At 41.1% G+C, this 26,021-nt stretch overlaps 1 protein-coding gene across 2 annotated transcripts; it reads right to left on the bottom strand.

Annotated features, from left to right (window-relative positions):
• Positions 1-26,021, bottom strand: RGS10 (regulator of G protein signaling 10). Of its 2 annotated transcripts, none has more exons than XM_054033280.1 (5): positions 25,279-26,021; positions 17,132-17,250; positions 15,553-15,639; positions 4,980-5,123; positions 1-413 (listed from the first exon to the last, which is right to left on the bottom strand). In XM_054033280.1, the coding sequence occupies exons 1-5, from the start codon at positions 25,325-25,327 to the stop codon at positions 267-269; spliced, it is 546 nt and encodes a 181-aa protein (XP_053889255.1). In that variant the 5' UTR covers positions 25,328-26,021; the 3' UTR covers positions 1-266. The 2 variants fall into 2 exon arrangements, with proteins under 2 accessions (XP_053889255.1, XP_053889256.1); XM_054033281.1 differs by lacking the exon at positions 25,279-26,021 and adding an exon at positions 23,147-23,236.

Raw genomic sequence — 26,021 nt, 5'->3', positions numbered from 1 at the left:
GAAAACATTTTAATTTGTGAAATATGGGATGTAATTCATGCTACATACGGATACCTCAGCATTTTAGCCTAGGAAATGGTCTTTTCAAGAGTGTTTGGTATTAGCCATCATGCAAAAACAATTAGTTGTTCAAGCAATTAAGAAGGTAAATATCCTCTAAAAGGGTTTTGTGCTTTTCAAGCCTTAAATGCAACAGTTATAGACCCAAAGGCTGTTCCTGAGAGTTAGGTTATTTTTTGTTGCTCGTCTGAATGGGTTTCTTTGGATCATGTGTTATAAATCCTTGAAGCTCTTTTAGCTACGGATTGAGCTTCCGATGAATTCTCTTCTTGTTCCTCAGCCCTCTTATGTTTTAAAAATATGTCTGACTTTAAGAAGCGGCTGTAGCTGTCGTACTTCATGAGATTGAATATCTGGGGGAGGGAAACGAAACAAAAACAATGACTCAAATAAAATAGATCCTAAACCAGAAAGATAATAGTAAAGTTCTAAAATGTTGTTGCCAGCAAATGCATACACTAAAATGTATTGGCCAGAAAGCATGACATTAAAATAAATCTTATATACTCTAAAAGTGATTGTGTATAACAAACAGTATTATGGGGTTCCATGTTCATTAATGTCGATATCAAATTTGATCAGCTTATGGGCCAAATGATGGTTTTCCTGCCTGAGAACACGGCAAATGCAACCTGACGTTTGAAAGCTGGACTCTCACATCACCACCTGTAGTAAAGGGTCTGCAGCTGCACTTAGTTACTAATTGTATATGATGTACAAGTGAGGACATAACCAGCTCCCACCCATAGCAAGGTCGACTCTGCAGGGCGACCAGGAGAAAAAACGTAATGAAGATGGCATTCGGTCGGTGCAGTAAAAAAAGATGTGACTCAGAGCTGGATACATTCACCTTTCTGATCATAACCACACTTGACTATCACAGTAGAGCCCGAGCGCACACACACAGCACTGAGATATTTACAAAAGAGCCTCTAAATAATTTAAGCCGACAAACGGTTGCAGGTGCAAATGTGTCACTGATTGAAACAGATGGCTTGTCCAACACTCCTGTAGCATAGCTCACACTTACAACTGGCTTAGCCAACACTTGTTACTCACACGAGGGGTGATACCCTGGTTCCATTCAAGACAATGGAATTTTGCCATTGACTTCAGGGAGACCAAGATTTGACCCACAGTGTGTACAGGGGTACAAGGCACTATATAATAATAAATATTTCACCTGAAAATTCTTCATGCTTTTTGTTTCAAAATAAATATTTTCTCTCCATTTCCTTTTTTTAGGTATTTTTGGGAGCTAGTTACATTGTCTTTTCTCTTCCAGGACTTGTAGTTCCCTGCCATTCTTGAACTCAGCTTCGTCCTCCAACTCAGTTGTTCTCTCCCTTCCTACTTCCATCTATTTCTAAGCAAACTCCTACAACTTACTTGGATTTTTACTATCACCACCAAAAAGTCTCTAGTGTTCTCAATTGTCTAGGTCGTGACTATTTTGCTTGGGCTAGAAAAGCTAGGGGAGAAAAAAAAATACTGCAAACCATAACTGCAAACCATAATTGAAACAAAACAAAAGCATACATCACCCTCTGGCAATGAATGCACCAGAGTAGCCTCTCTGAGTCACGCTTCGTGACTGATTACATTTTACGGTGCCCAAAGTCACTAAGCTAAGCTTCCAAGCGGAATTTTTGGATTCTCAGCTGCTTCAATAAGTAGGGTTACAAATTCCATGTGTGGATAATTGCAACTGTAGCTTTATGGGTCTCATTTCTAAAATGTTTCAAACTGTTAGTGCAACTGTAGCTTACTGCCTTGTAGAGAAAAAGCTTGTTCTTTTCACCTCTGCAGTAATCTTAGCTACTAAAAACCCTCAATCACATAAAACATGTGCGTGTATGAGCTGTAATATCCTGCTTGTAAAATAAATGACACAGGGGCTTTCATACTAACTGTTGTTCATTTTTATATGTAAACCATATGAAACCTCTCTGCTTTAATTTAAATGCTAAATGGATTTAAATGAATTTTAACTCAAGTTAGCTACCTCAAGGTAGAATGCTAGCAGTGACAAGGTGCAGGTACTCTTTACTTTGATGGGGCTAGTTGAGGTTAACCCTATACCTCCCACCTGCAGTTGACCTTGACTAGCTACATCAAGATAAAAATTACCTGTGCCGTGTGTCCACTAGCATTCTACATCGAGAGAGCGATCTCAATGTAAAATACACCTTTTTTTTTCCGGTGAAGACATAGCCCATCAGAGGTTCATGAGCCAGAGTTTGGGACTTACATTAACAGACCCTCCTTTTCATGGTGACAACAGGGCACCTCTCATGGTGGGCAAATACTGTAAAGATCAAAACCAAGTTGGTAACAGTCCTTGAGTGTGACAACTACATAGATTGCTCAGTTTTTTTATAGCCATGCACAAAGGGAGTTTTCTCTCTCTTTAAACTGAATGGATGAGATTCGTTGGCATCTCTGCACAGTACAGGTGAATGTACCTGGGCAAAGAGTTTGAAATTCACAAGGGTTCTATGAAGTCCCACTTCCCCATACCGAATAGCAGCCTTTGTTCTGAAGTTGTATCCAAATAACTACATACACAGGGCCAAATCCTGATTCTTTTACTAATATTTAATAGAACCTTACCCCCACAAGAAGTCCCAGTGAAATCAATCCATCTTCTCGAGAAGTAAATTGCTACTCGCCATGAATAAGGTCAGAGTCTGGCCTTCAAGCTATGCCCTTGTATACTTTATAAACACAGTCAGATCTCAGATTGTCCTCGTGGGAGCAAATTATACCAGTCCTTGTAACTTAATAAGGATTCAAGCCAGAGAAGAGCATAATTGCTGCTGGAGTACTATGTAGCAGAATCAGACAAAAGCTGCATTCCATACAGTGGAAATCTGCAGCAATCCCTAGATGTCCTGTGTTTAGTTTTAAAACATTTACAGACATTCTTGAGTAGCACATTAACAGGACTCCCCTCGAACCTGGTTTAGTATATGTCTCTAATTCATGCTTCTTTGGCTGTTCCCATCTATGCATGGATCCCTCTGGTGAAATGGAGAACAGTTAAAGTCTTTTGTACTCTCTCCAATTTCATTGTTACAGTCATGTAATCACTTACTATGTATAGTAACATCAGGATTTACAAGGACACTTTCTTTCCCATCTCCCCCAAGTCAAACAGATTCTTCCATGAAAGATTTTGCTTTGTCACTTTGAAATTGGGCTTTAGACATTTCCACTGTTAATCATTTGGAATCCACTTCAAGGGGAGCTGAACCTTTGCTCATCAGCCCACTTCAATACCTGACAGATGCATTCAGCATGTGATGTCAACTCTGTTAAATATGCTGTTTAAATCAAAGAACTGCTTTGCTGTAAAAGACATGAGCCAAGGGGAAAATACAAATACTCAAAAGTCCAGAAGAGGGTGCAACTGGAAGTGGCAATGGCCATACTCTTTGGAAGCTGCAGATGAAAGTCAGTGACTCCACAGTCTATGGCAAAGTAGGTTAAAAAAATGAAGAGAACCTGTCTCCAAAGTGGACATCTACAAAATTCTGCCCAAAGTTTTGCATTGCCAGATGGGCTGGGACTGGAATCCTAGGAACGAGCCCTCTCAAGCTCTGAGGAAGTTCAGATCTGCACTAGCAGATCCAAACCCTTCCTCGAGCTATAGAGATTTTTGGATTGGGATATAGAGGCTCACTTCCCAGCTCAGCACCCCTTTCTAAAGCACAAGGAGATGAGAGGGGGTATTCCAGGACATTTGTCTCATTTTGAGTCAATAAACAGCTGAAATCAACCAAGGAGAAAAGTCCTGAAGCAGACTCCAGCGACCACAAGGCAGCCAGTAACAGAATTCAGTGTTACTGAAATCAGCATCACTGGTGTCTCAGTCCAAGTGAGTGCACAGCAAAACATGGGCATGAAATCAGTCAGCTGATGGGTTCTCCAGCTGCTGACAGAAAACACAGAGGCAAATCCTACCAAGCTTCCACTGAAAGCCCCTTCAGCGGAACAGGTGCAAAGGTGGGGGCAGCACATTAGGGGTCTGTGGCAGAGGTGGAGAGAAAGGATGTGACACTTCACACATCCTCAGATACTCACTCCTGCGTGATAATTATTTCAGCAGAAGTAACCTCCACGGAAGGGCTGCAGCACCTCTCCATGCCTGATGGGGATGGGACTCCTCTACTTCCACCTTCCATGCATCTGCTAAGTGCCCAGCCCAGGAGCTGGACTGAGGATCTGATCCATAACAAATGCAGAGTGGCATGCAGTCACCAGCTCCCAACTTTATTAAGGAACCTTATGCTATCACAGATGGCTTATGAGTTTTCCCTGAGCGAGGGCTACAGCAGCAGGCACTCTGTAGAGAGTTCACAATGTATAATGTTCCCTTTAGGGTACGGAGTGCAGTTGAGAAGAACAAAGAATTTACCAGGCTGTTTTATTCTTAGCAGCTTTTCACTGTCATTTTTAAAAAGCTAACTAGGCCAGAATAGACTGAACTGGAGCCCGGGCTCTTCTGTGCTAGCCAGTATGTGGGCAGTGTCCTCTCCACACACACAGAGCAGGACTCCTCTGCCCCCTTTTGCCTAATTCACCTTCCCTCAGATTCAATTCTGTCCTTTGAAGCGCCCAACTCAGCAAGCCACCACAGAGTACAGCACACGGCATCCAACCCTTCATTCTGCCCTGAGTCCAGTGAGCGTGCATCACTGTGTATCTTGTAAGATCATTTGCTTTCATACATACATGGGAGCTCATTTTACTAGTTACTGGCAATGTGCATGCTCTGGCAGAACCGATGCTATATACAGCAACAGCCCAGGCCCTATGGTCCTGCCACCTCCCTATCCCTGCCACCTTCATTGCATCCTTCCACACCAACCATAAAATATGTCCTCAAGTGAGCAGGGTAAATGTAATAACTTTACCTGGTCCTGCAGCTTTTGAAACATTAGTGGGTGAGGTTCTTCCAATATTGTCTCATTCAAACGGGATTGCCCTTCAACATTGACTTGGCAGGAAGCTTTACTGGACAGGAAAGTCATGTAAATTTCTTTAGCTTTTTCTTGCATCTGTGAAAGGTCAAATATTTACAATGGGAACATGTAATTTTGCCAGAGTCCTCCTTCAAGACATGCTAACAGCATGGGAGATGCCTCTATCAGGGGCAACATCTTAGAAATAAGATATTTAGTCAAAAGAAAGAAAGTGTGCAGTAAGTCAGTTTTTTCATGTACATTCTGGCTGGGATTTCCAAAGGATCACAAGGGAGTTAGTTACCCAGATCGTATTTGGGGACCTAACTCCTTTAGGTTCCTTTGACTATCCCAGCTCCTGACTTCTGGTCTGAAACGTTTATGATTAAATACAAAGGACTTGATTCTCCTCTCACTTACACAGGTGTGAATCAGGAATAAAACAAGCAGGAGAGGAGAATCAGGCCCCAGAATGCCACATCATGCAGTAAATTCACTTTCCTCTTTTGTATTGTAGAAACAAACAGGCAAAGAGAGAAACCAGACAGAAATCATATACTTGTGGCCACACTATATCTAATAGTGACATATACATCATTTCATTCATCATTTAGGAAAGAGATACTCAAAGAAAGGCCCAATCCTGCAACATGCTGAGTGTTCACTGACTTTAATGGGAGCAGACAGAGCTCGGCACTTCATTCAAGAAGTCAGTACCTTGTAATGATCTGGCCCTGATCATGCAATTATGTAACTGCACAGAGAGGGCTTGTCACTGTAGCTGAAGAGAGTGGGTGTGTCTTATTTGAGGTAATTTATTTTTCACTGTTTGCTCTGACAGCAACCTATGTTCTGTTTCAGTGGCCTTCTCTTCATAAAGCAGGAATAATAATGATAATGCTTAGACTCATACAGCACTCTTCAACTTCAAAGCACTTTATTAAGGACCCCAATCCTGCTCCCACTGAAATCAATTACAAAACGCTCCTTGCTTAGGAAGTTCATGGAAGCAGATAAAAGAATGAGCACAGTGGGAGAGTATATTTATTTTAAAGCCACCTGAGATGTAAATCTCAAACTGGTGTTCTAAATTTTTCATGCTCGGAGCTGCATACCAGCAGACACTAGAAGATAATTAGCAATGGGTAACCATAAATATTCTGTATTGTATATTTAATGAGGAACAGTATTCATAGAGCAGCACAAGCCAGAAGACGGCATCTGTGATGGGAAGTGAGGCTGAAGAGGAAAGCACTTAATCCGTTGGCCAGGAACAAATCACAGGAATACTTTTATGTTTTACAGTTCAGAATAGACATGTGGGGATAATTAAAAACAAACAAATACCTATACACGTCTGACTATCTTAGTGTATTCCTAAGGTCTAAAGAATTAACCCTCTCACAGCTGATAGCATGCACATGTTGTGCGGCAGCATTTCTTTTTAAAAGAGAATATTCATTCAGGAGCATGAAACATCAGGATATAACAGATACAGTAGCTCATACTGAAGGAGTATTTTGGGGTGCCATACTGCCTAGGGCTGTGATCTTTGTCAATTTCACACTAAAGAGGGTAGGGTCACTCAGGCCTGCTCTCCATATATCTGAAGAAGTGGGTTTTTTACCCACGAAAGCTTATGCCCAAATAAATCTGTTAGTTTTTAAGGTGCCACCGGACTCCTTGTTGCTTTTACTGATATAACTATGTCCATTAGATGTGTTTTTTTAACCAATACAATTATATTGATATAAACACTACTCGAAATGCAGTTATACTGGTATAAAGGTGCCTTTTACGAGGATAACTTATTTCACTTCCTCAACCAGAATAAGCTATACCAATATAAGCACTTTTATATCAGTAAAACTTCATCCACACTGGGGCAGAGAGGGTAGGTAACTTTAATTATATCAGTATAGTTAAAGCAGCAACATTTTCTAATGTAGAGGAGCCTTCCAGGCAGGGGTAGTCAATTATTTTTTATCAAAGTCCAAATTTCTTAGTCAAGGTATAGTCAAGGTTCAGACTCCGGAGAAAATAAGAATAAAAACTAACAATAATGGTGATAATAAGTAAATAAAAAGATTGCAGAGTCCATTGAAAAGGGTCTGGTGATCCAGATTTGACCCAGGGTCCACCTATTGACGACCCCCTGCTTCAGGGTATACCTACACTGCAGTTGGGTGGTGTGATTCCCAGCGCGAGTAGACAGATTCATGCTACCTTCACTTGAGCTAGTGCACTAACATGGCAGTGTGGATGTTGTAGCACAGGCAGCAATCCAGGCTAGCCACCCAAGTCCAAGCTCACCTGACTCCCTGGATCCCAGCTTAGGTGGCTAGCCCAACTGCAACACCTACACTGCTATTTTTAGCATGCTAGCTCAAGTGAAGCTACTGTGAGTCTGTCTATCCGGGCTGAGAATCACAGCGCCCAGCTGCAGACATGCCCTCAGAGACCTTCCAGAAAAACCCACTGCTGAGCAGGAAGTAAGAAAGTGATGTCAGTGATTCAGTAGATGGCACTCTTCCTTCCTTCTGTGTCAGCTGGGTGACAAAAAAGGACTGTGTTTTCTTATAAATAAGATTTAAAACTGAGATCTTACTCATGTGTGGTCATTAAAGATCCCTTGGAACTTTTCATTAGTATACATGTGCTCGCCCCACTGTCCTGGCCAAATTCCAATTTGGACAATAAGGTTCTGTCTACAGAAATCCCCCTTGCTGTTTCAAATGGATAATATTCCTCTTTACTTCCTTTCCCAGAGTCAAGTTCTGCTCTCAGACACATGAACGGTTCCCAGAAGAAATAACTGGGGAACCCCAGATGTTCATCAGAAGCTAGACTCTGGTATTTAAACTGTTATTTAGCATTGCTGAGCTCTGTTTAAACATTGGCACATTCCAGCCTAGAAGTGGCAGCAGAGATTCCTGAACATACGAAGGTTGCAAGGTGCTTTGAGACCCTTTGAAATGAAAGGTGCTATATTGAAATTAAAGGTGCTATATATATTTCTTCTACCATATGCAACAGGAGAATCTTCACTGTAGCATTTTGCTAAATTTTCCCTATGATTGAAAAGTAAAAAAGATTCCATATGATTGGATGGTTCTTAGTCCCTATCTGTGTTTAGTTTTAAAGTGCATTTGAAAAGGAAGAAATATTTTAACAGGGTGAGCAGATACAAAAGGTCTTGATGTTTGTTTGTTTTCAAATCATGAACACACACAGCAACTGCAAACAACTGATTCTAATGAAATGCTCACCATTATTTTTAATAAAAAAAACATGTTAATTAAACAAGAATCACTTTTGCTCTATAAAATAATAGTGTACAGGTGCTAGAAGAAGTGTACCAGGCACTAGTGGTGGGGCTTTTTGTTATTGTTTTTAACATATTTTTAAACCTGTTGAGTTGTTTGAAAACTGGCCACTGAACATAACAATACTTAAGAACACTAATCAGCATTTATATAGCACGTCCAGTGATCAGCTTTACTGACATTAGCTAATTAACAGAGGGTGACTATAAAAAAAAAAGAGTTAATGTGGAAGAGATACTGAAAATGACACTGTATGAGTCATCAGCCCAGTTGTGGAGGGCACTGATTAGTGACAAGCTGGGGAGAGGTAGCATGACCTTCAATTAATGAATAAAAGCAGTAAAGGTATTTCAAAAACTTTTTACCAGCACATTTATGTAATCATTCATCATCCTGACATTATTCAGACTTGTGCAAAGCCAAATTATGCTACAGATTGACACAAGAGGTCACAATAATATTGTGCCATAGAGAGATGCTCTTTTAAGCCATTTAGGCTACTAGGGGGGTCTGAACTCACCTGGAGGGTGTCTGTGCATGAATTTGCAACAGTTTGGTTAACCAGCTTGTGTGTGTGAACTCTTTTTTTTTTTTTTTTTTTTTTTTGTTAAAGAGTAATTTATTCCACTTTAGCTTAATTTGATAAAGAATGGGTTTTAGCTAAATTGAAATAAGTCTGGTTTAAACCAAAATAAGAGTGTCCTCACAGCCTTCTGTGCCTGTTTAAACTGGTTTAAAAATGACACCATAAGTTAAATCAGTACAGGTGTGTGTAGATAAGCCGTCGGAGGAGACAAATATGTAAAATGTGGTGGGAGATGACTTTAATACATTTTGAATACACAGACGTAGAAAAATAGGGACAAAAGACTTCGGCGGCTAAGGAAGGAAAGAGCAGGAAAGTCTCATTCTTTGAATTTTTTGAACAGATGTGGGACTGATCCGAAGCCCATGGGAGCCTTTCCCCTTCTCACTAATGGATCCGGCCCTATAAGAGTGTGAACAGACTTCTGAATTTATAGTGAAAACTACTGCCCCAGGGGTAGAGAATGCAAGGTACCATCCTGCCACGTCAGGCATTTTAATCTACATGAAGGAGCAGAGCAGGCTAGCAGTTAAAGCCCTAGGCTGAGTGCCAGGAGTCCTGTTCCTGGTTCTGCCACCAGCTTGTTGTGTTCTTGTCGAACTTTAACGTTGTAACCAAGTGGCACTTATTTGCAACTCTAATTCTGTCCTAAACGTTTTTGCCTGTGAATAGCATTTGTTGTGAGAGAAAACACTGCAAATTATACAGGGCCAAATTATGGCTGCTCCAGTGTGTATGGCGGGGCACTAGAAGAGGAAGGCAAAAGACACTGTTGTGCACTAATTTAGCAGCTGGCATCCTTCAGGTAGAGGGTAGAAGGCTCCAGTGTTGCCAGATAGACACACTGTCCTCGCCCACTAGACACCCTGAAAAGAGTAGGCAAGGTGACGATGCAGGAGCATACGTAGTATTTGTCATAGACAGTAGTAACTGTTGCTCGTGAGCATACTTTCCACAGTATGCCTGGAGGTACCATGCCAGCTCCTGGTCTCTGCAGGCATAATGTCTCCAGTAGCTGTTGCTAGTAAGGCAGTACAGCTCCTCAAACCTGCCTCTGACTCCTAGTACCGCAAGACAGGCCCCATTTGACAAGAAAATAGGCCCAAAAGACTAGGACTCAGGGCTACCTCAATCAGCATATAGAATAATGGACATCCATGGAAACTGGGTGTGTTTACTGTATGGGCCAGGATTTACAAAGAAAAAAGAAACCCAAAATAATTCGGTGAAGAGGAGACCTCCTTGGGTAAGAGGCAATAGTCTGCAAGTGTGTTTAAAAAAAAAAAAAAAAAAAAACAGCAGGAGGGACAAGATTTTATCCTCCACTGAAGAAGCAAGCTGATGGTGTGGCTGTCTCGTGAAAAAAGGGTCACAGCCCGACAGTAAAGCACTGATCTGCAATATTTTATTAGACATGAGAGTATCTTGTTAATTAAACCGAAGCTCTAGAATGCATGTTATGATTTTATTTCATATGGAACAATTTATTTCCAATAGTTCTACTTACTGTTACTTGAATCTGTGTGCCTTGTTAAATAACCCTATGTTTGATTTTACTGTAAACACACCACAGCCTATGGCTAGCCTACAGCCTACGTCGGCATAACTTATGTCACACAGGGGTGTGAATAAACCACCCCTGAGTGACATATGTTACACCAACATAAGCGCTTGTGTGCACAGTGCTATATCAGCGAGAGCGCTTCTCCCACCAACATAGCTTCTGCCCTCTCTCCCATCAGCTTAGAGCGTCTTCACCAGACACGCTGTAACGGCACAGCTGTGGCCCTACAGCACTGTATGTGTACACATACCCTAAGTGTTGTGTGTTAAGCGGAGTGGTGATCTGAGGGGAACTGGTAAGCTGGGTGTACTGCTTCTTGGAAGCAGCAAATCTGTGAATATTGTGATTGTCCACTGGACCAAGGCCTTGACACTCCCGGGAGGCACTCGGAGGGCTCAGGGTTGGAGTGGGTGGGCCTATTGCTAACCTGCAGAGTGACAGTGAGGGCCCCAGCAGACACAGACAAGGCCTCTTCACACTAAGGGCACATTGTTGCAAGGTGCCTCACAACCCTGGGTATCTCTGGGAAGCATCACATTAGCATAATATACAAATTAACTCCCTCATTGATGTAGTAGTACAGTGATTGCTACAGAAATCACTTTCAGGAGACAAATTAGTGTTTCATGCTATAATAAATACTGTACAGAATGATTTCTATCTTTAAAGTTTCTGTTTAATTCTGTAAAGGAGATAGATAGATAGATTGATTGATCTGCAATAACTTTTAAACCCTACTGCAAATCCATAATGTATTATAATTCTTCTAGCCTCCAGAAGCTTTGTTAGTGTTAGACTGCTGACTGCATATATTGCATAAAGACTGGTACTGAATAATTGAAGGTAAATGGGAACTAGTTAATCATTGTCCATTCAATATGGCAATTAATCTGAGGATTCATTGCACTATTATCTCTGTATGTCTGTTTACCATTTCCTGTGTCTGTGTGCACAATCCTAAAATAGAAACAATGAAAAAACTATGCAGATTATTTTATAAAGGAAAAAAGTGTCATCGTCCCACTGCAAAATCCTACAGAAGGACTTTTCATGCAGTATCCATCTTAGAATACAATTTGGTACCTGTTTAAGCAACAATGGAGGCTACCTAACTCCTGAGCAGGGCCTGGGTCACCGTGCATCATACAGACAGAAAATAGCTAGCCTGTATGAAGAAAAAAATACTCCCTATTTGCGAACCAGCTGCAATGCCAGATCCACATCCACCAGTGAAGAAAGTAAGTTCTCTTGGCAGAAGAGAGAAGGGAACAGGCATATCTAGACACCAGGCCTTACATACTGCACATACCATACCAAGGTGATACTGTGCACAGTGGGTTACTTTCAGCACTGATTTGTAATAACAAAGACCAAACAGGTGCTATGTGTAATGGCTTTTGTGCCAAAGCTAAATTAGGCCCCGTGAGTCTTGTCTTGCAATTAGCATGTTGAGGTGAAGACAGGGCACAGACAGCTTCTCAACCATCTGGACAACAGCCAGGCAGAATGCTGTGACTTGTGTCAGGAGGGCTTGAAGTGAGAGCTAATGAATGTACCCAGTGCCAGTCTATCTAACTTAAAACAGCTGCCATCATGGTAGTATCTGAGCAGCTCCCACATATTCATAGCTTTCAAGCCCTGAGGGGACCATTGTGATCATCTAGTCTGGTCTCCTGTATAACACAGAGAACTTCCCCAAAATAATTCCTAGAGCAGATCTGTTAGAAACACAACCAATCGTTATTTCAAAATTGTCAGTTATGGAGACTCCACCACGACCCCTGCTAAATTGTTCCAATGGTTAATTATTCTCACTATCAAAAATGTACACCTTATTTCCAGTCTGAATTTGTCTAGTTTCAATGTACAGCCATTGTATGGTGTTATATCTTTCCGAAAGACTGAAGAGTCCATTTTTCAATATTTGTTCCCCATGTAAGTACTTATAAACTGTAATCAAATCACTCCTTAACCTTCTCTTTGTTAAGCTAAATAGATGGAGCTCTTTGAGTCTATGGCTAGGTACGTTTTCTTATCCTTTAATCATTCTGACTGCCCTTCTCTGAACCTTCTCCAATTTATCAACTTCCTTCTTGAATTGTGGACCCTAGAACTGGACATGGTAAAACAGCAGCAGTTGTACCAGTGCCAGACGAAGAGGTAAAATAACCTGTCTACTCCTTGAGATTCTCCTGTTTATGCATCCTTCCTGGGTCAGCATTAGCTCTTTTCATCATGGCGTCACATTGAGAGCTCATGTTCAGCTCATTATCCACCACCACCTCCAAATCTTTCTCAGAGTCACTGCTTCCCAGGATAGTGTCCCCCATCCTGTAAGTCTGACCTACATTCTTTGTTCCTAGATGTATACATTTAGCCATATTAAACTGCATATTGATTGGTTGCAACCAGTTTGCTAAGTGATCCAGATCACGCTGAATCAGTGACCTGTCCTCTTCATTATTTGCCTCTCCCCCTATTTTTGTATTATCTGCAAACTTTATCAGTGATTATTTTATGTTTTCTTCCAGGTCATTGATAAAAATGTTAAATAGCGTAGGGCCAAAAACTAATACCCATGGAACCCACTGGAAACACACCTACGTGATGAAAAGTCTTTTTACAGTTAAATTTTGAGTCCTATCAGTCAGTTTTTAATCCATTTAACATGTACCATGTTAATTTTATATTAGTCTAGTTTTTTAATCAAAATGTTGTGCAGTACTAAGTCAAATTCTTTGCAGAAGTCTAAATATAACATCAACACTATTACTTTAACAAACTTATAATCTCATCAAAGAAAGATATCAAGTTAGTTTGATAGGATCTATTTTCCATAAACCCATGTTGATTTGCATTAATTACATTGCCCTCCTTTAATTCTTTATTAATCCAGTCCCATATCAACCACTCCATTATCTTGGCCAGGCTAACAGGCATATAATTACCACGGTCATCCCACTGACTCTTAAAAAATTAGCACAACATTATTTTTTTCCCAGTCTTCTGGAACTTCCCCAGTGCTCCAAGACTTATTGAAGATCAACATTAACAATCCAGAAAGCTCTTGGATGCAAGTTTTTGGGATCTTCTGATTTTAAAATGTCAAACTTTAGTAGCTTGTTTCACATCCTCCAGAGATACTAGCAGAATGGAAAGAGTGTTATCATTACCATATGATGAGAGGATATCATCTGTTTTTCCCCAAATATAGAACAGAAATATTTAAAATAGAAACAACAATCATTCCCCCCTCCTCCCAATCTCTCTCCTTTCCAGACTGTAGGAAAAACAGCCTGATTAGTTGTTTCTGTTTTGAGTATGTCCATCTATATGTGTATGCATAGACCTTACTGAGAGAAAACCAAGCCCAAGACATTATTTCTGTATAGTTCTAGGCACGGTGAGGTCTGTTGTTAAGTTGGTTGAAAAATGTGTTTCCTTTGCTGCAGAAATTTTTTTGGAAGAAATTTGAATACTGAAAAATATTTTGGTTTTCAATTGCTCATTTTTTCTTTTTATGACAAATCAAAATTTCCCGTGGAAAGCAGACATAAGAACAGGTCCATCTAGTACCCTGTCTTCCAACAGTGGCCAATGCCAGATACCCCAGAGGGAATGAACAGAACAGGTAATCATCAAGTGATCCATCCCCTGTCACCCATTCCCAGCTTCTGGCAAACAAACACTTTTCACAAAAAACTTAATTTTGCTGAAAACCAAATTTCCCACTAAAAAACAGTTCCAAAGGAAAAATTTCAACCAGACTTGATCTACAGTCATTCCTGTGTCTTGTGGGAGCAAACATCATAATCTAGATCCAACCTTGACTTACACCTGCAAGACTCCCTCTGAAGGCTAACAATTTCATGGTACCAAGGGGATGAGACCTGTGTCCCCATTCCCTCCTATTTCTGATGGTTCCCGGCACACTGGGGAGTGTACAATGCACCTTTCTAGAGCAGGTGTAAAGAGTTCTTCTCAGCAAACTCCCTAGCGCTATCTCCCTGCAGAGTACCATCACTTGGACTATCCAGCTGCAAAGTGCTCTTCCAGAAACAAAGGCCATAATTTAGCCCTTGATGTCCACATAGAAAGTCTAAAGCTGGGATTCTCAAAGAGGCCTAGGGGAATTAGTCACCCAGATCCCACTGACATTCAATAGGATTTTGGCATCTAACTTCCTTTGGACATCTCAGCCTAAAACATTAATCAAATGACCTGTTTTAATTGTCGAAACATTCTCCAATATTTACAGGAGCAAACAAACAAACCCAGTACACATTTCAGGCCTGACTCCACATAACATGGTTCTGATCCCACAATCAGAAAATGCAATTAGACCCCTGTGCTCATGTGAATCCAATTGCAGGACTGGCACCCATGCAACAGAAAGAGGTCATGATTAGAGCTGACCAAAAAATATTCAACAGAACAGTTGTCTGTCGAAAATGCAATTCAGTCAAAATCTAAACAAATCACAGGAAGATGCTGATTTTGAAGAAATTTTTCAGGGGGAAAAGTCTAAATAAATCATTTCCACTGTTTTAGTTCCATAATGTCAAAACATTTCATTTTGATACAGTAAAAATGTTTCGACTTTCTTGTTTTGATTCATTTTATTTAAATTTATGGTAAAATAATTAATTACATGTATTATATATAAAATATTAAATATATTATAATACAGTATATATTGTAAAGTTACACCATTATTGAAACAAAACATGTTTAGCTTTATCAAAGAACAATGATTAGACATTATCAAAAGAAAACATTTCAGTGGTTCCAAACTGAATTTTTTTAGAATTTTGGTTTCACAGGAAATATCAATTTTGGCTTTTCATTCTGATGCAGAATAAAATTTGTTTTACTAGCTAGCTACAACTATCTCTAGTTTTGATGATTTCTGATACATTCCTTCAATATATTTGTTTGCACGTACATGAAATACAGCTGAATAACTACGTAAGTAGGAGACAGGTTATATCCCCTAATGCTACCATGGAATCTTTGTTGACAGGTAAAGTTTAATTTTGAAGGAAATACCTGTTTCTTGTCTTGCATTTTCTTAAATTCTTCACATGCTAACCAGAACAAAACATTTTCTTCACTAAATTCTTTCTTTAAAAATTCCTGGGGGAAAAAAAAGAAGTAAAATGTTAGGATCTGATTTTTCAGATGTTTGTTTCCCCTCCCACTATTAGTCTGTAGAAACTAGATGCTCTTCGGGCCCAGGATTGTCTTTTATTATTTTTTGTACAGCACAAAATGAGGCCACCACTTGGGAAGCAACAGGTGCTACTGGACTATAAATAAACAACATATTTTATGCTTTCAAAAATACAATCCATAAGAACTAGCCTAGCTAAATTCTAGTCTTAAATTCTGTCAGCCAGCTAATGAGAGGAATGTATCTATCATCATTAAATAACTTGAGCAATTTAAATTTGTTACTCAGAAAGAACACAGGAAATACACAAACTCAGTAGTAATTAGTATAAAGATCTGTTTTAATGAGCTCCATAGATCACTTGGGATTCTAGTCTACTTTCATTTGACATTCTTTACCGGCAAAAACTGCAAATGAAAGTGCTTCTAAACATGATCATCAGTAACTATAAATTATCTTAAAGTAAATTAAATCAAACGATGTATCTGCACTCTCCAGACAGTGTTTAAACAAACCACATTCCTCCTAAAGCAAAGCATTTTTTAAAATGGAAAAAATATATATATTTAACATGTGTATAAAAACGACGACTGAAATATTTATAGTTCTGGGATGTTCAGTTTTCACTGTCAAATGTGAAAAAAGAAAGATTAAATTATTTGCTGGTACCAGGAATTCTAAAAGCATTGGGATCAGTCTAGTAATAGTAGTAGCACTTTCCAGAGTGGTCTCGTATAAAATCACTTCACCCCAGCCTCTGGGTTTGATTGTGCAAATCATTACTCAAGCAAATCGTTTTTATTTATGCAAATAGTTACACCGATTACTAGCACGATAAAAGGGTTGCAAGACTGAGGGCTGATAGGACACCCCCAACATACTTGAGTCACAATCCTGCATTGTGATCTGTGTGGGCAGACTGCTGCTCCCACATGGAGCCCTACTGAAATTAAAGGAGCTCTGCTCAGTTCACCTGCCTGGGTCACAATGCAGGATTGGGCCGTTACTCTTGCTCAGTTGCAGTCATTGGAATAATTTATATGGATTAGGGTTACAGGATCAGGCCCCAGTAGTGGATATTACATGACCGGAGACAGTAATATTTCAGAAAAGACCAAGTTTCCTTCTGCTCCATTATTTAGCCCACTGTGGCTTTCTAACCCTTACTCCTGTCGTACCCATGACATTGCCTGTCATCTGTTCTCTGGTTAGAAAGGTGCAACCAAGCTTTTCCCCTGTACCCAAGGATAGGCTGTTGGCAGAGGATACCATCTGAGAAGCATAGCAAATGCCCCAACTCAACTGTTCTGTCACCAATGCTTAATTCACACATCTAGTTATATACAAATGTATACCCTTATGCCATTGGTACACCACCATTATTTAATGCGGATACATATTAAGCTTCAAATGCTGTTTAAAGTCTATGCAAACATTAATAGTTAAGATAGCAACCCTAAATCGCTTCACTCCTTCTGGATCTTCTAGGAGGTTCTCTAGTGACGTCGTCCATCTTGAGGTTCCTTTTAGGGTTTGTTGGCTGCTGCCTGGTTTGCCATCGCTGTCATTTATCTCTGAAAAATAAATACACCAGCTTTAAAATACTGAATAGTCTCACATGCATTTCTCTGATCCCATCACTACCCTCCTCAACACCTTCAAGTCATAGCTGCTTTCTTAAAAGGAGATGTGATCGCACTGAAAAGAAACATGTATTTTTCCATTCTGCATCATCTCTAAGAGCTTGTCTTCACTGCTACAGTTTGCTCAGAGTACACTCATAGAATCATAAAAAGCAACAGAGGGTCCTGTGGCACCTTTAAGACTGGCAGAAGTATTGGAGCATAAGCTTTCGTGGGTAAAAACCTCACTTCTTGCATCTGAAGAAGTGAGGTTTTTACACCCACGAAAGCTTATGCTCCAATACTTCTGTTAGTCTTAAAGGTGCCCTCTGTTGCTTTTTTACAGATTCAGACTAACCCCTCTGATCATAGAATCATAGAATATCAGGGTTGGAAGGGACCTCAGGAGGTCATCTAGTCCAACCCCCAAACAGATTTTTGCCCCAAGATACCTAAATAGTCCCCTCAAGGATTAAACTCACAACCCTGGGTTTAGCAGACCAATGCTCAAACCAGTTACTCCACTCAAACTAACCTAGTTCAAGTGGAGCGACCACACTGCAAAACAACACTCAGGCTACAAACAGCAATTTGATTAGCAGCTGATGCGCTCTTGTAACTCCTGCTGCTGCATCCCCACAGCATTACAAGTTCAAGCATCAGCAGCACTCAAGCTTCAACTCACCCTGACAGCCCAGTTAATGAGCTAGAATAGAAATTGTTGTGTGCGGATAGGGGTGGGGTTGGGTTGGGTGTAAAACCTCAAGCTAACCCTGCAGTGAAGGCAAAGCCTAAGAAATGTAAAAGCTGCTTTACAATCAGGGAACTCAAGAGCGGATAATGTCATTGTCTTATCTGAGTTAATTTGCCTTATGGACATGGAACATTACTACCAGAGCATCAGCTGTAAAAGGGCTGCGAGCTTGTTTCTGGCACTGTCAGTGCTATTGGCTGCTTTAGATCACCCACACCGAAGTTATGAGACAAATCTTGGTATGCTGCCTAGATGAGATTTCTTTTAGAAATTAACACTCTGAGGACAGAGTGGGGGCCACAGATGGAGAAAGAAAAGCAATGCTTTGTTTAGGGGCAGATGAGGCCTACAAATCAAACCATTTTACTGGAAGGGCAGCTAGACAGGTAGTGGAATGGTCTCGTGCAGTCTTGGAGTACACATACTGTTGGGCAGTTTACTTTTGATTTAAGTCAACTGGAGTTTTGCCTGAATAAAGAGTGCAGGGTTGTATCTGACTAATACACCAGCCAGCATTCTCACAAATGTTCCGAAGTCTGAGGAGAAGGAAGAGATGGTCTAACTGCTGAATCTACATCTGACTGACTAACAAGAGATGGGTTTATTAAACCGCAGGCTGCTGAGGCCAGATAGAAACAGATTCTTCACTGGCTACCATTCTGCAGTCCTTCTTCTTGGAAGGGCTCCATGTATTTTACTGCTGAAATGAAAAGCTTTAAAATAAACACAGAGAGAGTGTGATCTTCCATTCGCTATATGCCCAAAACTTCCAATAAAGACAGTGGGAGTCTTGGCCATTCAGGGTCAGGCCTAAAACCCTACCCAAGATTGCTAGACATTTTAAGACTGGGAGTCTAATTACACATTCCTTGCACACTCAAAACCCCACTGTAATCAATAACGCTCTTACTTAGGTCACCTTATTAATAATAAATACAAAAGGGCATTTGTAATTGAAAGCTATGCAAGTAGCGACCAATCCTGCTCACTTTTCTCACCAGAGTAGTCCATTGAAGTCAATGGGACTATTCAGGTAAGGAATTTGAACAGGATCAGACTCCTATTCTATTAACAGTTTGGTATCTTATTTCTATTTATTGGCATGTTTCTTTTTATAAGTCCTTCATTTCACCTTAACAAAGCCACTGTTCAAAAATATGGATCTTCTCAATCCATATTGGGACCCAGGTTAGGGCTCCTCCTCAAGTGTGGAGCTAAAACTATTATAGCAGTTGTCCAAAAAGAAAAGAAGAAGAAGAAAATGAAAAAGCAAGATGTATACAGAGTAGAGATTCAAACATCAGCAGATAGCTAGAATGATAAATGCCAAGACTGAAAACCTATGGAAAACTGGCATTCCAGAAAAGCCTATTGAGCTAAGTGACTTTTGGTTGTCGGAGGCTTTTTTGAGGTCTTTTGACGAGTTCTCTCTGATAACAGTCAGAGGGACATCTTTCATAGGCGTTTCCCTTTCCATGGGGAATAAAACTCTGCAAGAGGGTCAAGGCATCTAAAGTTGCACAGAGTCCATTCACGTATTGCTGCATGAGGAGAGACCCACCCTCATGCACCAAATCAATTAAATTTAACGAGAGTAAAAGGAGGATATTTTAAATTAACAAAGCAAGTGGGACACATACTAAGAGTATACTATAATATACAAGCCATGTCATTAGCATGTCCCTCCTTCACCGGTTGTGATCTCTCTTTTTATCATCCCTAAGTAAGCCCCCAATCCTGCATTTCTTTCATAGAGATGCAGAAGTCCATGCATCAGAAGGATCTGGACCTTGTGACTTCTTCAGACCAGGACTGTAACTTATTTGTCTGTAAAGCATCAGGAACATCTATGATGTTGTACATATAAATAAAAAGAAAAAAATGTTTCTCCTGAGATGAACTGTGATCTAGTGGTGAAAGCACAGGACTGGGAATCAGAACATTTAGATTGTTTCCTGGCAGCTACCACTGACTTGATGTGTGAACTTGAACAAGGCACTTTAACTTCTCCATGCCTCAGTTTCCCCTTCTGGGAAATGGAAATAATAATACTTCCCTCCTCAAAAGGGAGTTGTGAGGTTTAATTAATGTCTACAAGGCATGTCGGGATCCTGGGGTAGAATGTACAAAATATTGTTACTTGTATAGAGTCAGATTCTCATGTTCTGCAAATATCCACCGTCTGTACACAGTGACCAAATCCGAATGGCAGTGTTTCCCACCCACAAGTGTAAATAACTACACAATGGGCAGAGCAGTGGTGAACCAGACCTATTAGATATACTCTTTACGGGAGTTGGATTTTATGTCTAGTCTTCTTTTGCTCTACCAAGCAAAATGCACTGTAATGGTTATTCATCCGTTGTTTTTTTTAAAAGCATGGCAGAAGCATATAACTTGAGAGATGAGTGGCAATATGGATATTCACTTCTAAGAGGACTCTGAAGCAGACTGACTTTAGAATCCCAAGACAGACCTGTGCTTCTGTTTTTCCATGATATCTCTAGAACACTAGACGACAGACCACATTGTGGCTTGCCTTGGGGATGAGGAAGGGCAAAGAGCTTCCTCCCCATCTGATGCCTCTCTGCAAGGACAGGGCATTCACTCCAATCCCCTCCTTCACAGTCTCTTCATTTCAGCCTTATTCTACTTCCCCTCTAAGTTCCTGGGCTTCCTACCCTCCTCCTTTTCCCCTGCCCTAGCCTTCCATGTCCCCTCTCCCTTCTCTTGTCTTTTCATTTAGTTATTCTCCTCCTCCTTAAACCATACCCAAAGAATTTTTAAAATGTAAATGAGATATACCCACTCCTCCATTCCCCCCCACCCTTCCCAAAAATACTGTGGCACTAACATGATGTTTGCAGACCACCACTGTTCACTCTGCTTGCATGTTACTTCCCTTTCCCCCTTCCCTTTGTCTTTCCTGCCTATTTTCACAGAAGCTCTTCGGGGCAGGAGTGATCCAATACTGCGGTGCACAGAGTTTAGCATAATGGGGCCTCATTTTCAGATGGTCACTTCCATAATACACATAATAAATAATAGGCCCTTTCCCCTTCTACACAAGTGTAAACATCTACTCAAGGTACAAGGCCGTGGGGAAACAGGCCCCAAATACTTCTGATAATATTAGAATCGTTGTAGTTCTGTATTTTCACTATATATAGTTCTAAGGCACCCCTCATCTCAGTTACTGAGCACTCACATACATATTTCTAGTATAAGAATTGTCCCCAATAGGATCATAGCTCTCCACTCTATGCACAATTGCTTAAATCCGTCTGACTCAACAGGTTCATGTGTATCATACAGAGAATATTTCTTTATGTCTTAAAATAGGCAAAAGGTTTGCCTGGACCTTACTCAAGGAACTAATCTCTACATTTCTATCTATTCAAGTTCTACTGAACAGTCTTGAAAAAAATCACACTTGTAATGGAATTTGTATACAATTCTTCACAACTAATTTATTTTTAGAATGTAACAGTGAAATATATTTTAGTATACGAAATATGCTCTCTGATCCTTAGTTATCCCTCTTCTTGTCATTAATAAGATCATCTTATTCCATCAGAAGCCCTGCAATTATGCCGACCTGTAGTTTATATACAAACTGCATGCTTGCCAGTGCCGCCAATACCTAATATCCAAATGATAGAGTAATTCACTTATTTTTTAAACAGCAGATAGTTATGTGCACCAGTAAGAAGAGTGCAAAGGAACTACAGAAAAAGGGAACTTTTCTATTTGAACTTTTGTAGACGATAAAAATGTACAGTAGTAGATAAAGATGTAAAATAACTCTGATCTTTCTTGTTTTGGTGGAAAAAAACTGACTTATCTTTTCAACAGACAAGGAAACCAGTAAGTGGAGAAAATACTATTATAAACATTCACAACATAGTTGTACATGGGACCCCACCACACAGTCTTTACTTCAACAAAACTTCCACTGACTGACTACGGGATCACAGTGCATTTCCTTATATTATGTGCAGTGGCCAGCTGCTTGTACAAACAAAGCTAATGTTTAGCAGTTACACTAGTTGCAGCATTATTTTAGGGAACAATCCTATATTATCTGTTTTTGACCATCACAAAATACTATTACACAAGACGCAAAAACACCTTGTAAATAAATATTTTTATAAGTGATAAATGAAAAGGCAAATGTAATTTTTTAAAATGTTCTAACTACCACACTTGACACTATCCGTATATGAAACAGCAAATATTTGTATTATACAAACAAGAAGTTCCATGCTAACATTAATTAGCAAATCAGAACTCCGGGCTCTGGACCTTGCTTTGAAAGAATAGTGTTAAAAAACAGAAGAAACCACCAAACATTAGCATTACATGCTTACTGTTTCAAATAATAAGATGATTCAGTACCTGAGGTGAGATGTTCACATATTCCTAAGTGATTTAGCAGCACAAGTCCGCTTTGAATTTCAGTGGAAACTTGTGCACCTGTTAGATAGTTACTTTGGAAAACCCTACCCATAATTCTGAAGTGTTGCAACTACAAACATATAACAAATCTTTAATAAACTGTGCCTAGCGGCAACATATCACACAGCAAAAATTAATGCATCTTACAAAACTTTGTTATATCAGCCATTTAATGCCTGTTCTTTGCTTATTCTTTTCCATATATGTTTTCTGCAAAGTTATTAACAAAAGACATGACATGACCAGCTATTCAGCCAAGTATGTACCTATATAGCGCACCTTATAAATAGCATTTTTTCCTTTGTTCCCAGTAATTTAAACAAATAGCATCAATTCACAGAACAGTTAACAAAATTCTTCCCATTCTCCTATAAACCTGTCTTGAGAGAACTTTGATTGTACCACATGCATTTGCTCCTTCTTCACACAGAATCAGGCCTGGGTCCTTTGGAAAGCTGTGAATACTGACAGATGGGCTTTTTATTTTTAAAAGTGCACTTAGCCCACTGCATTTCTCTGTGATCATCAGAATGTCATTCCACTCACAAGCAACAGTCCTCAATTAATAAACCAAGGTTATGAAACAATGAGAAATTGTTCTTAACTGTTCCGCTTAACAAGGGAAAATCCCCTTACTTTCCATGTATCCAAGTGCCACTTGATGAGTCCAATAGATCAACTTTTTCTAGTAGCTGCTGTATTTTAAAGCACCTATGGGCTACAAAGAGTTGTCCTTTGGTTTGTTCAAAGTATAAGCCTTAACATCCTCTTTTGAGTGTCTCCAACAACAGATGGCAATGGGATTCTAGTTTTAACTATACGGAAGGAAATTAAAAGTATGTTCTGCATTTGTAGCATCTCTGGAAGCATTCACCAAGCACATAACTTTAAAAAAAAAAAAAAAAAAACCCTAGACTAAAAGCCACACTCAATTTTTCTTTGGAAGACTTTAATAAGGAACTTGCAAGTTCGTAATCTTATTGTACATTCCAGAATTAATGCTGCTACCGAGGATTCTTAGTTTGTTATTTTTATCCAAATTATTTCACAAAGAATAACATAGGTTATGTTAGTTTCCTTGAGCCACTGAACCTTCTGGGTCAGTGAAATTCAGTTGTAAAATGTTCTGTATTAAAGTGCTGTAATATTCTGAAACTGTGTCTGTAAAAATGACATTCTGGGGTTCCATGTCAATGACTTCCATATCAAATGTAAAAAGCTGGTCTTTCTAGATGACAGCTCTCCAAAGTCAACTTGGGATCTGAAAGTCAAACTAGGTTCTTTCTGGTTAGGACGTCACCACCAGAAACACAGATTATCTAATCCGAATTTAATTAAAATTTTGGTTGATGTATGAGCTACAACAGAATCCAACTCCCTCTTGTAGAGCCTCTACAATGGAAAAGACTATGCTACACCTAAATTATAGTTTCTGAATCTTGTGCTTAAAACATAACCTATCAGTTTTATATTATAGCCCCAGAAGCATACAAAGCATTAAAAGGTGCTACATGGGCTGTGTCCATCTGCATCAGTGAGGGCAACCACAAATGTCAGAAATATGTATGCCCCCCCCCCCACAGGTCTACAGCCATATGAATCATCAATAATGCCCTGTACTCAGTTAGTTTAAGTCTAATTAACATCATTATATCTGAATATTGTAAAAATCCAGATACACTGCCATGTTTCAGATATGAAACTTGCCACCACTATTTTTGGCCACTGCATAGTTTGATTCGCTTTATAAGTATTACCAAGTCCATTACATGAGAAATAGATAGCTAAAGCTATTTTAGAACTGCACAATTGCATACTTTGAGATATTATAGTGGACTTTTACAGACATACTAAACCTCATCAAAAGCTGTCATTGTTCATGCCTAAGTCAGAGGAAAGGCAGTAAACATTCCAGTTGATACAATGACACCATATGTTCATACCTTCTTTCTATTCACCTGTATCATCCAGCTAGTTAAAGCACCTGAATGAGACTTCATCTACTTGATTTGTAGAGGTGCTGAGCACCCACAACTCCAGTTAAACTCAGTGGAGCTGTGGAGGTTCAGCACTTCTGAAACTCAGGCCCTATTTGAACCTAATGTCATTTGGCACTGTTACTTTCGCTGGTGGTTGTTACCGTCTCTGATAATGTAGCCTTCCCTCTGTCACACAGCAGCTATGACTCATGTGCAGAGGGGGAAAAAAAAAACAGTTAACAAACCAAAGCTGGGCTCCAGATTCCACTTCAGCGTGCTTTATTTTTCAGACACTCTAAAAAGAAAACTCCATCCTTCCTCTTTCAGCTAAACTTCCTCTTCGTCTTGAAGCAGCTTGCGGCCGCGAGCGAGAAGTGGTTGTGTCTTCTCAACACAAAGCCAAAGCTTCCTGGGCCGAAAGCAAAGGCGCCTGCAAACTAGAAGAGTCTGGAGAGGCACCAGCGCCTCTGGCTCCTGCTTTGGGTTAATCGTTGGTTTAAAAAAAACCATCAGAGAGCAAATCCTATCATCTGGACCGAGACAAAGGTGCCGGGGGAGCTTCACCTCCAGTCTGGCCCCGGCGGCAGAAGGCTGGGGCTGGCCAGTCATACCCTGCCTGCCTGGGGAGGCTGGGGCTGATTCTGGGGGTGTTGGTTCAGGTCCCGGCGTGAGCTCGCTCTGACGCACCCCGAGCGCTCTAAGCCTGGCGCCGGGATTAAGGCGCCCCCAGCACGCGGTCCCGCTCCGGACCCCGGCTCACCCGAGTCCTCCGCGCAAAGCTCTCCTTACCTGACGGCGGCCGCTTCCTGCTGAGCCTGCTCACAGCCCGGGTGAACATCTCGGGGGCGGCTGCCCAGCTCCCGCCGGCCAGGAGCAGGAGGAGGTGCCCGCGACGGCAACTCCCTGCGCCCCAGGAGGCGCCTCCAGTTGCGCGCCCTCTGGTCCCGCGGCGAGGGCCGGGCGCTTCCTTGCACTTCCCCAGCCAAATGAGCCGGGCCTGCGTGAGCGCCCTCCCTTCGCGGGGACACCCCTAGGAGGCGCCCCACGTGGGCGCTCCCCGCTGCTCCTAGGAGACCTCCGGCGGGGCGCTCTCCCTGTGCCCGGCCATCCCAGGGACGCGCCTGAGGTACGTTAGCTCTGCGCCCTCCGCCTCGGGCTGCCAGGCTCCGGCGCGCCCCAAGATGCGCCCCCTGTGCGCTCCCTCCAGCTGCCCTAGGAGGCGCCCTGGCGCGCGCGGCCCGGGCGCCCGCGCTCTGCAGCTGCCAGTCTGACTCTGGGCGCTGACTCAGGGGCTGGGCGCATCCTCCTTCCTCCACCCGCGCACAGCCGCTGCCGCCGGGCTCCCTGCGGTTAGGAGCCGCATGCGAAGCGCAGCTGCCGCCTTTTCCTCCTCCAGTTTAATTACAGCAAAGGGGCGAGCAAGGGCAGGAAAAGCACCAAGGAGCCGCCAGGGGCGTCTGCAAGCGGGGCCCCTTCCCGGCTTCCCAGCTGTGCAGCGAGCACCTACCCCTCCAGACGCCTCCCCACTCCTC

This window comes from Malaclemys terrapin, chromosome 7, assembly GCF_027887155.1.
Source record: "Malaclemys terrapin pileata isolate rMalTer1 chromosome 7, rMalTer1.hap1, whole genome shotgun sequence".
Lineage (NCBI taxonomy): Eukaryota > Metazoa > Chordata > Testudines > Emydidae > Malaclemys > Malaclemys terrapin.
Note: the sequence above shows the minus strand (reverse complement) of the source record. Positions and strands in the feature narration are given on the sequence as shown.

What these genes read in the sequence shown, in the direction of transcription:
- RGS10 (XM_054033280.1), bottom strand. Translation starts at nt 25,327, where the DNA reads ATGTTCACCCGGGCTGTGAGCAGGCTCAGCAGGAAGCGGCCGCCGTCA. An exon ending in CAGGAAGCGGCCGCCGTCAG is followed by an intron (nt 17,251 to 25,278) that starts GTAAGGAGAGCT and finishes TTTATTTTTCAG; the next exon opens with AGATAAATGACAGCGATGGC. An exon ending in AAGGAGTGAAGCGATTTAGG is followed by an intron (nt 15,640 to 17,131) that starts GTTGCTATCTTA and finishes TTTTTCCCCCAG; the next exon opens with GAATTTTTAAAGAAAGAATT.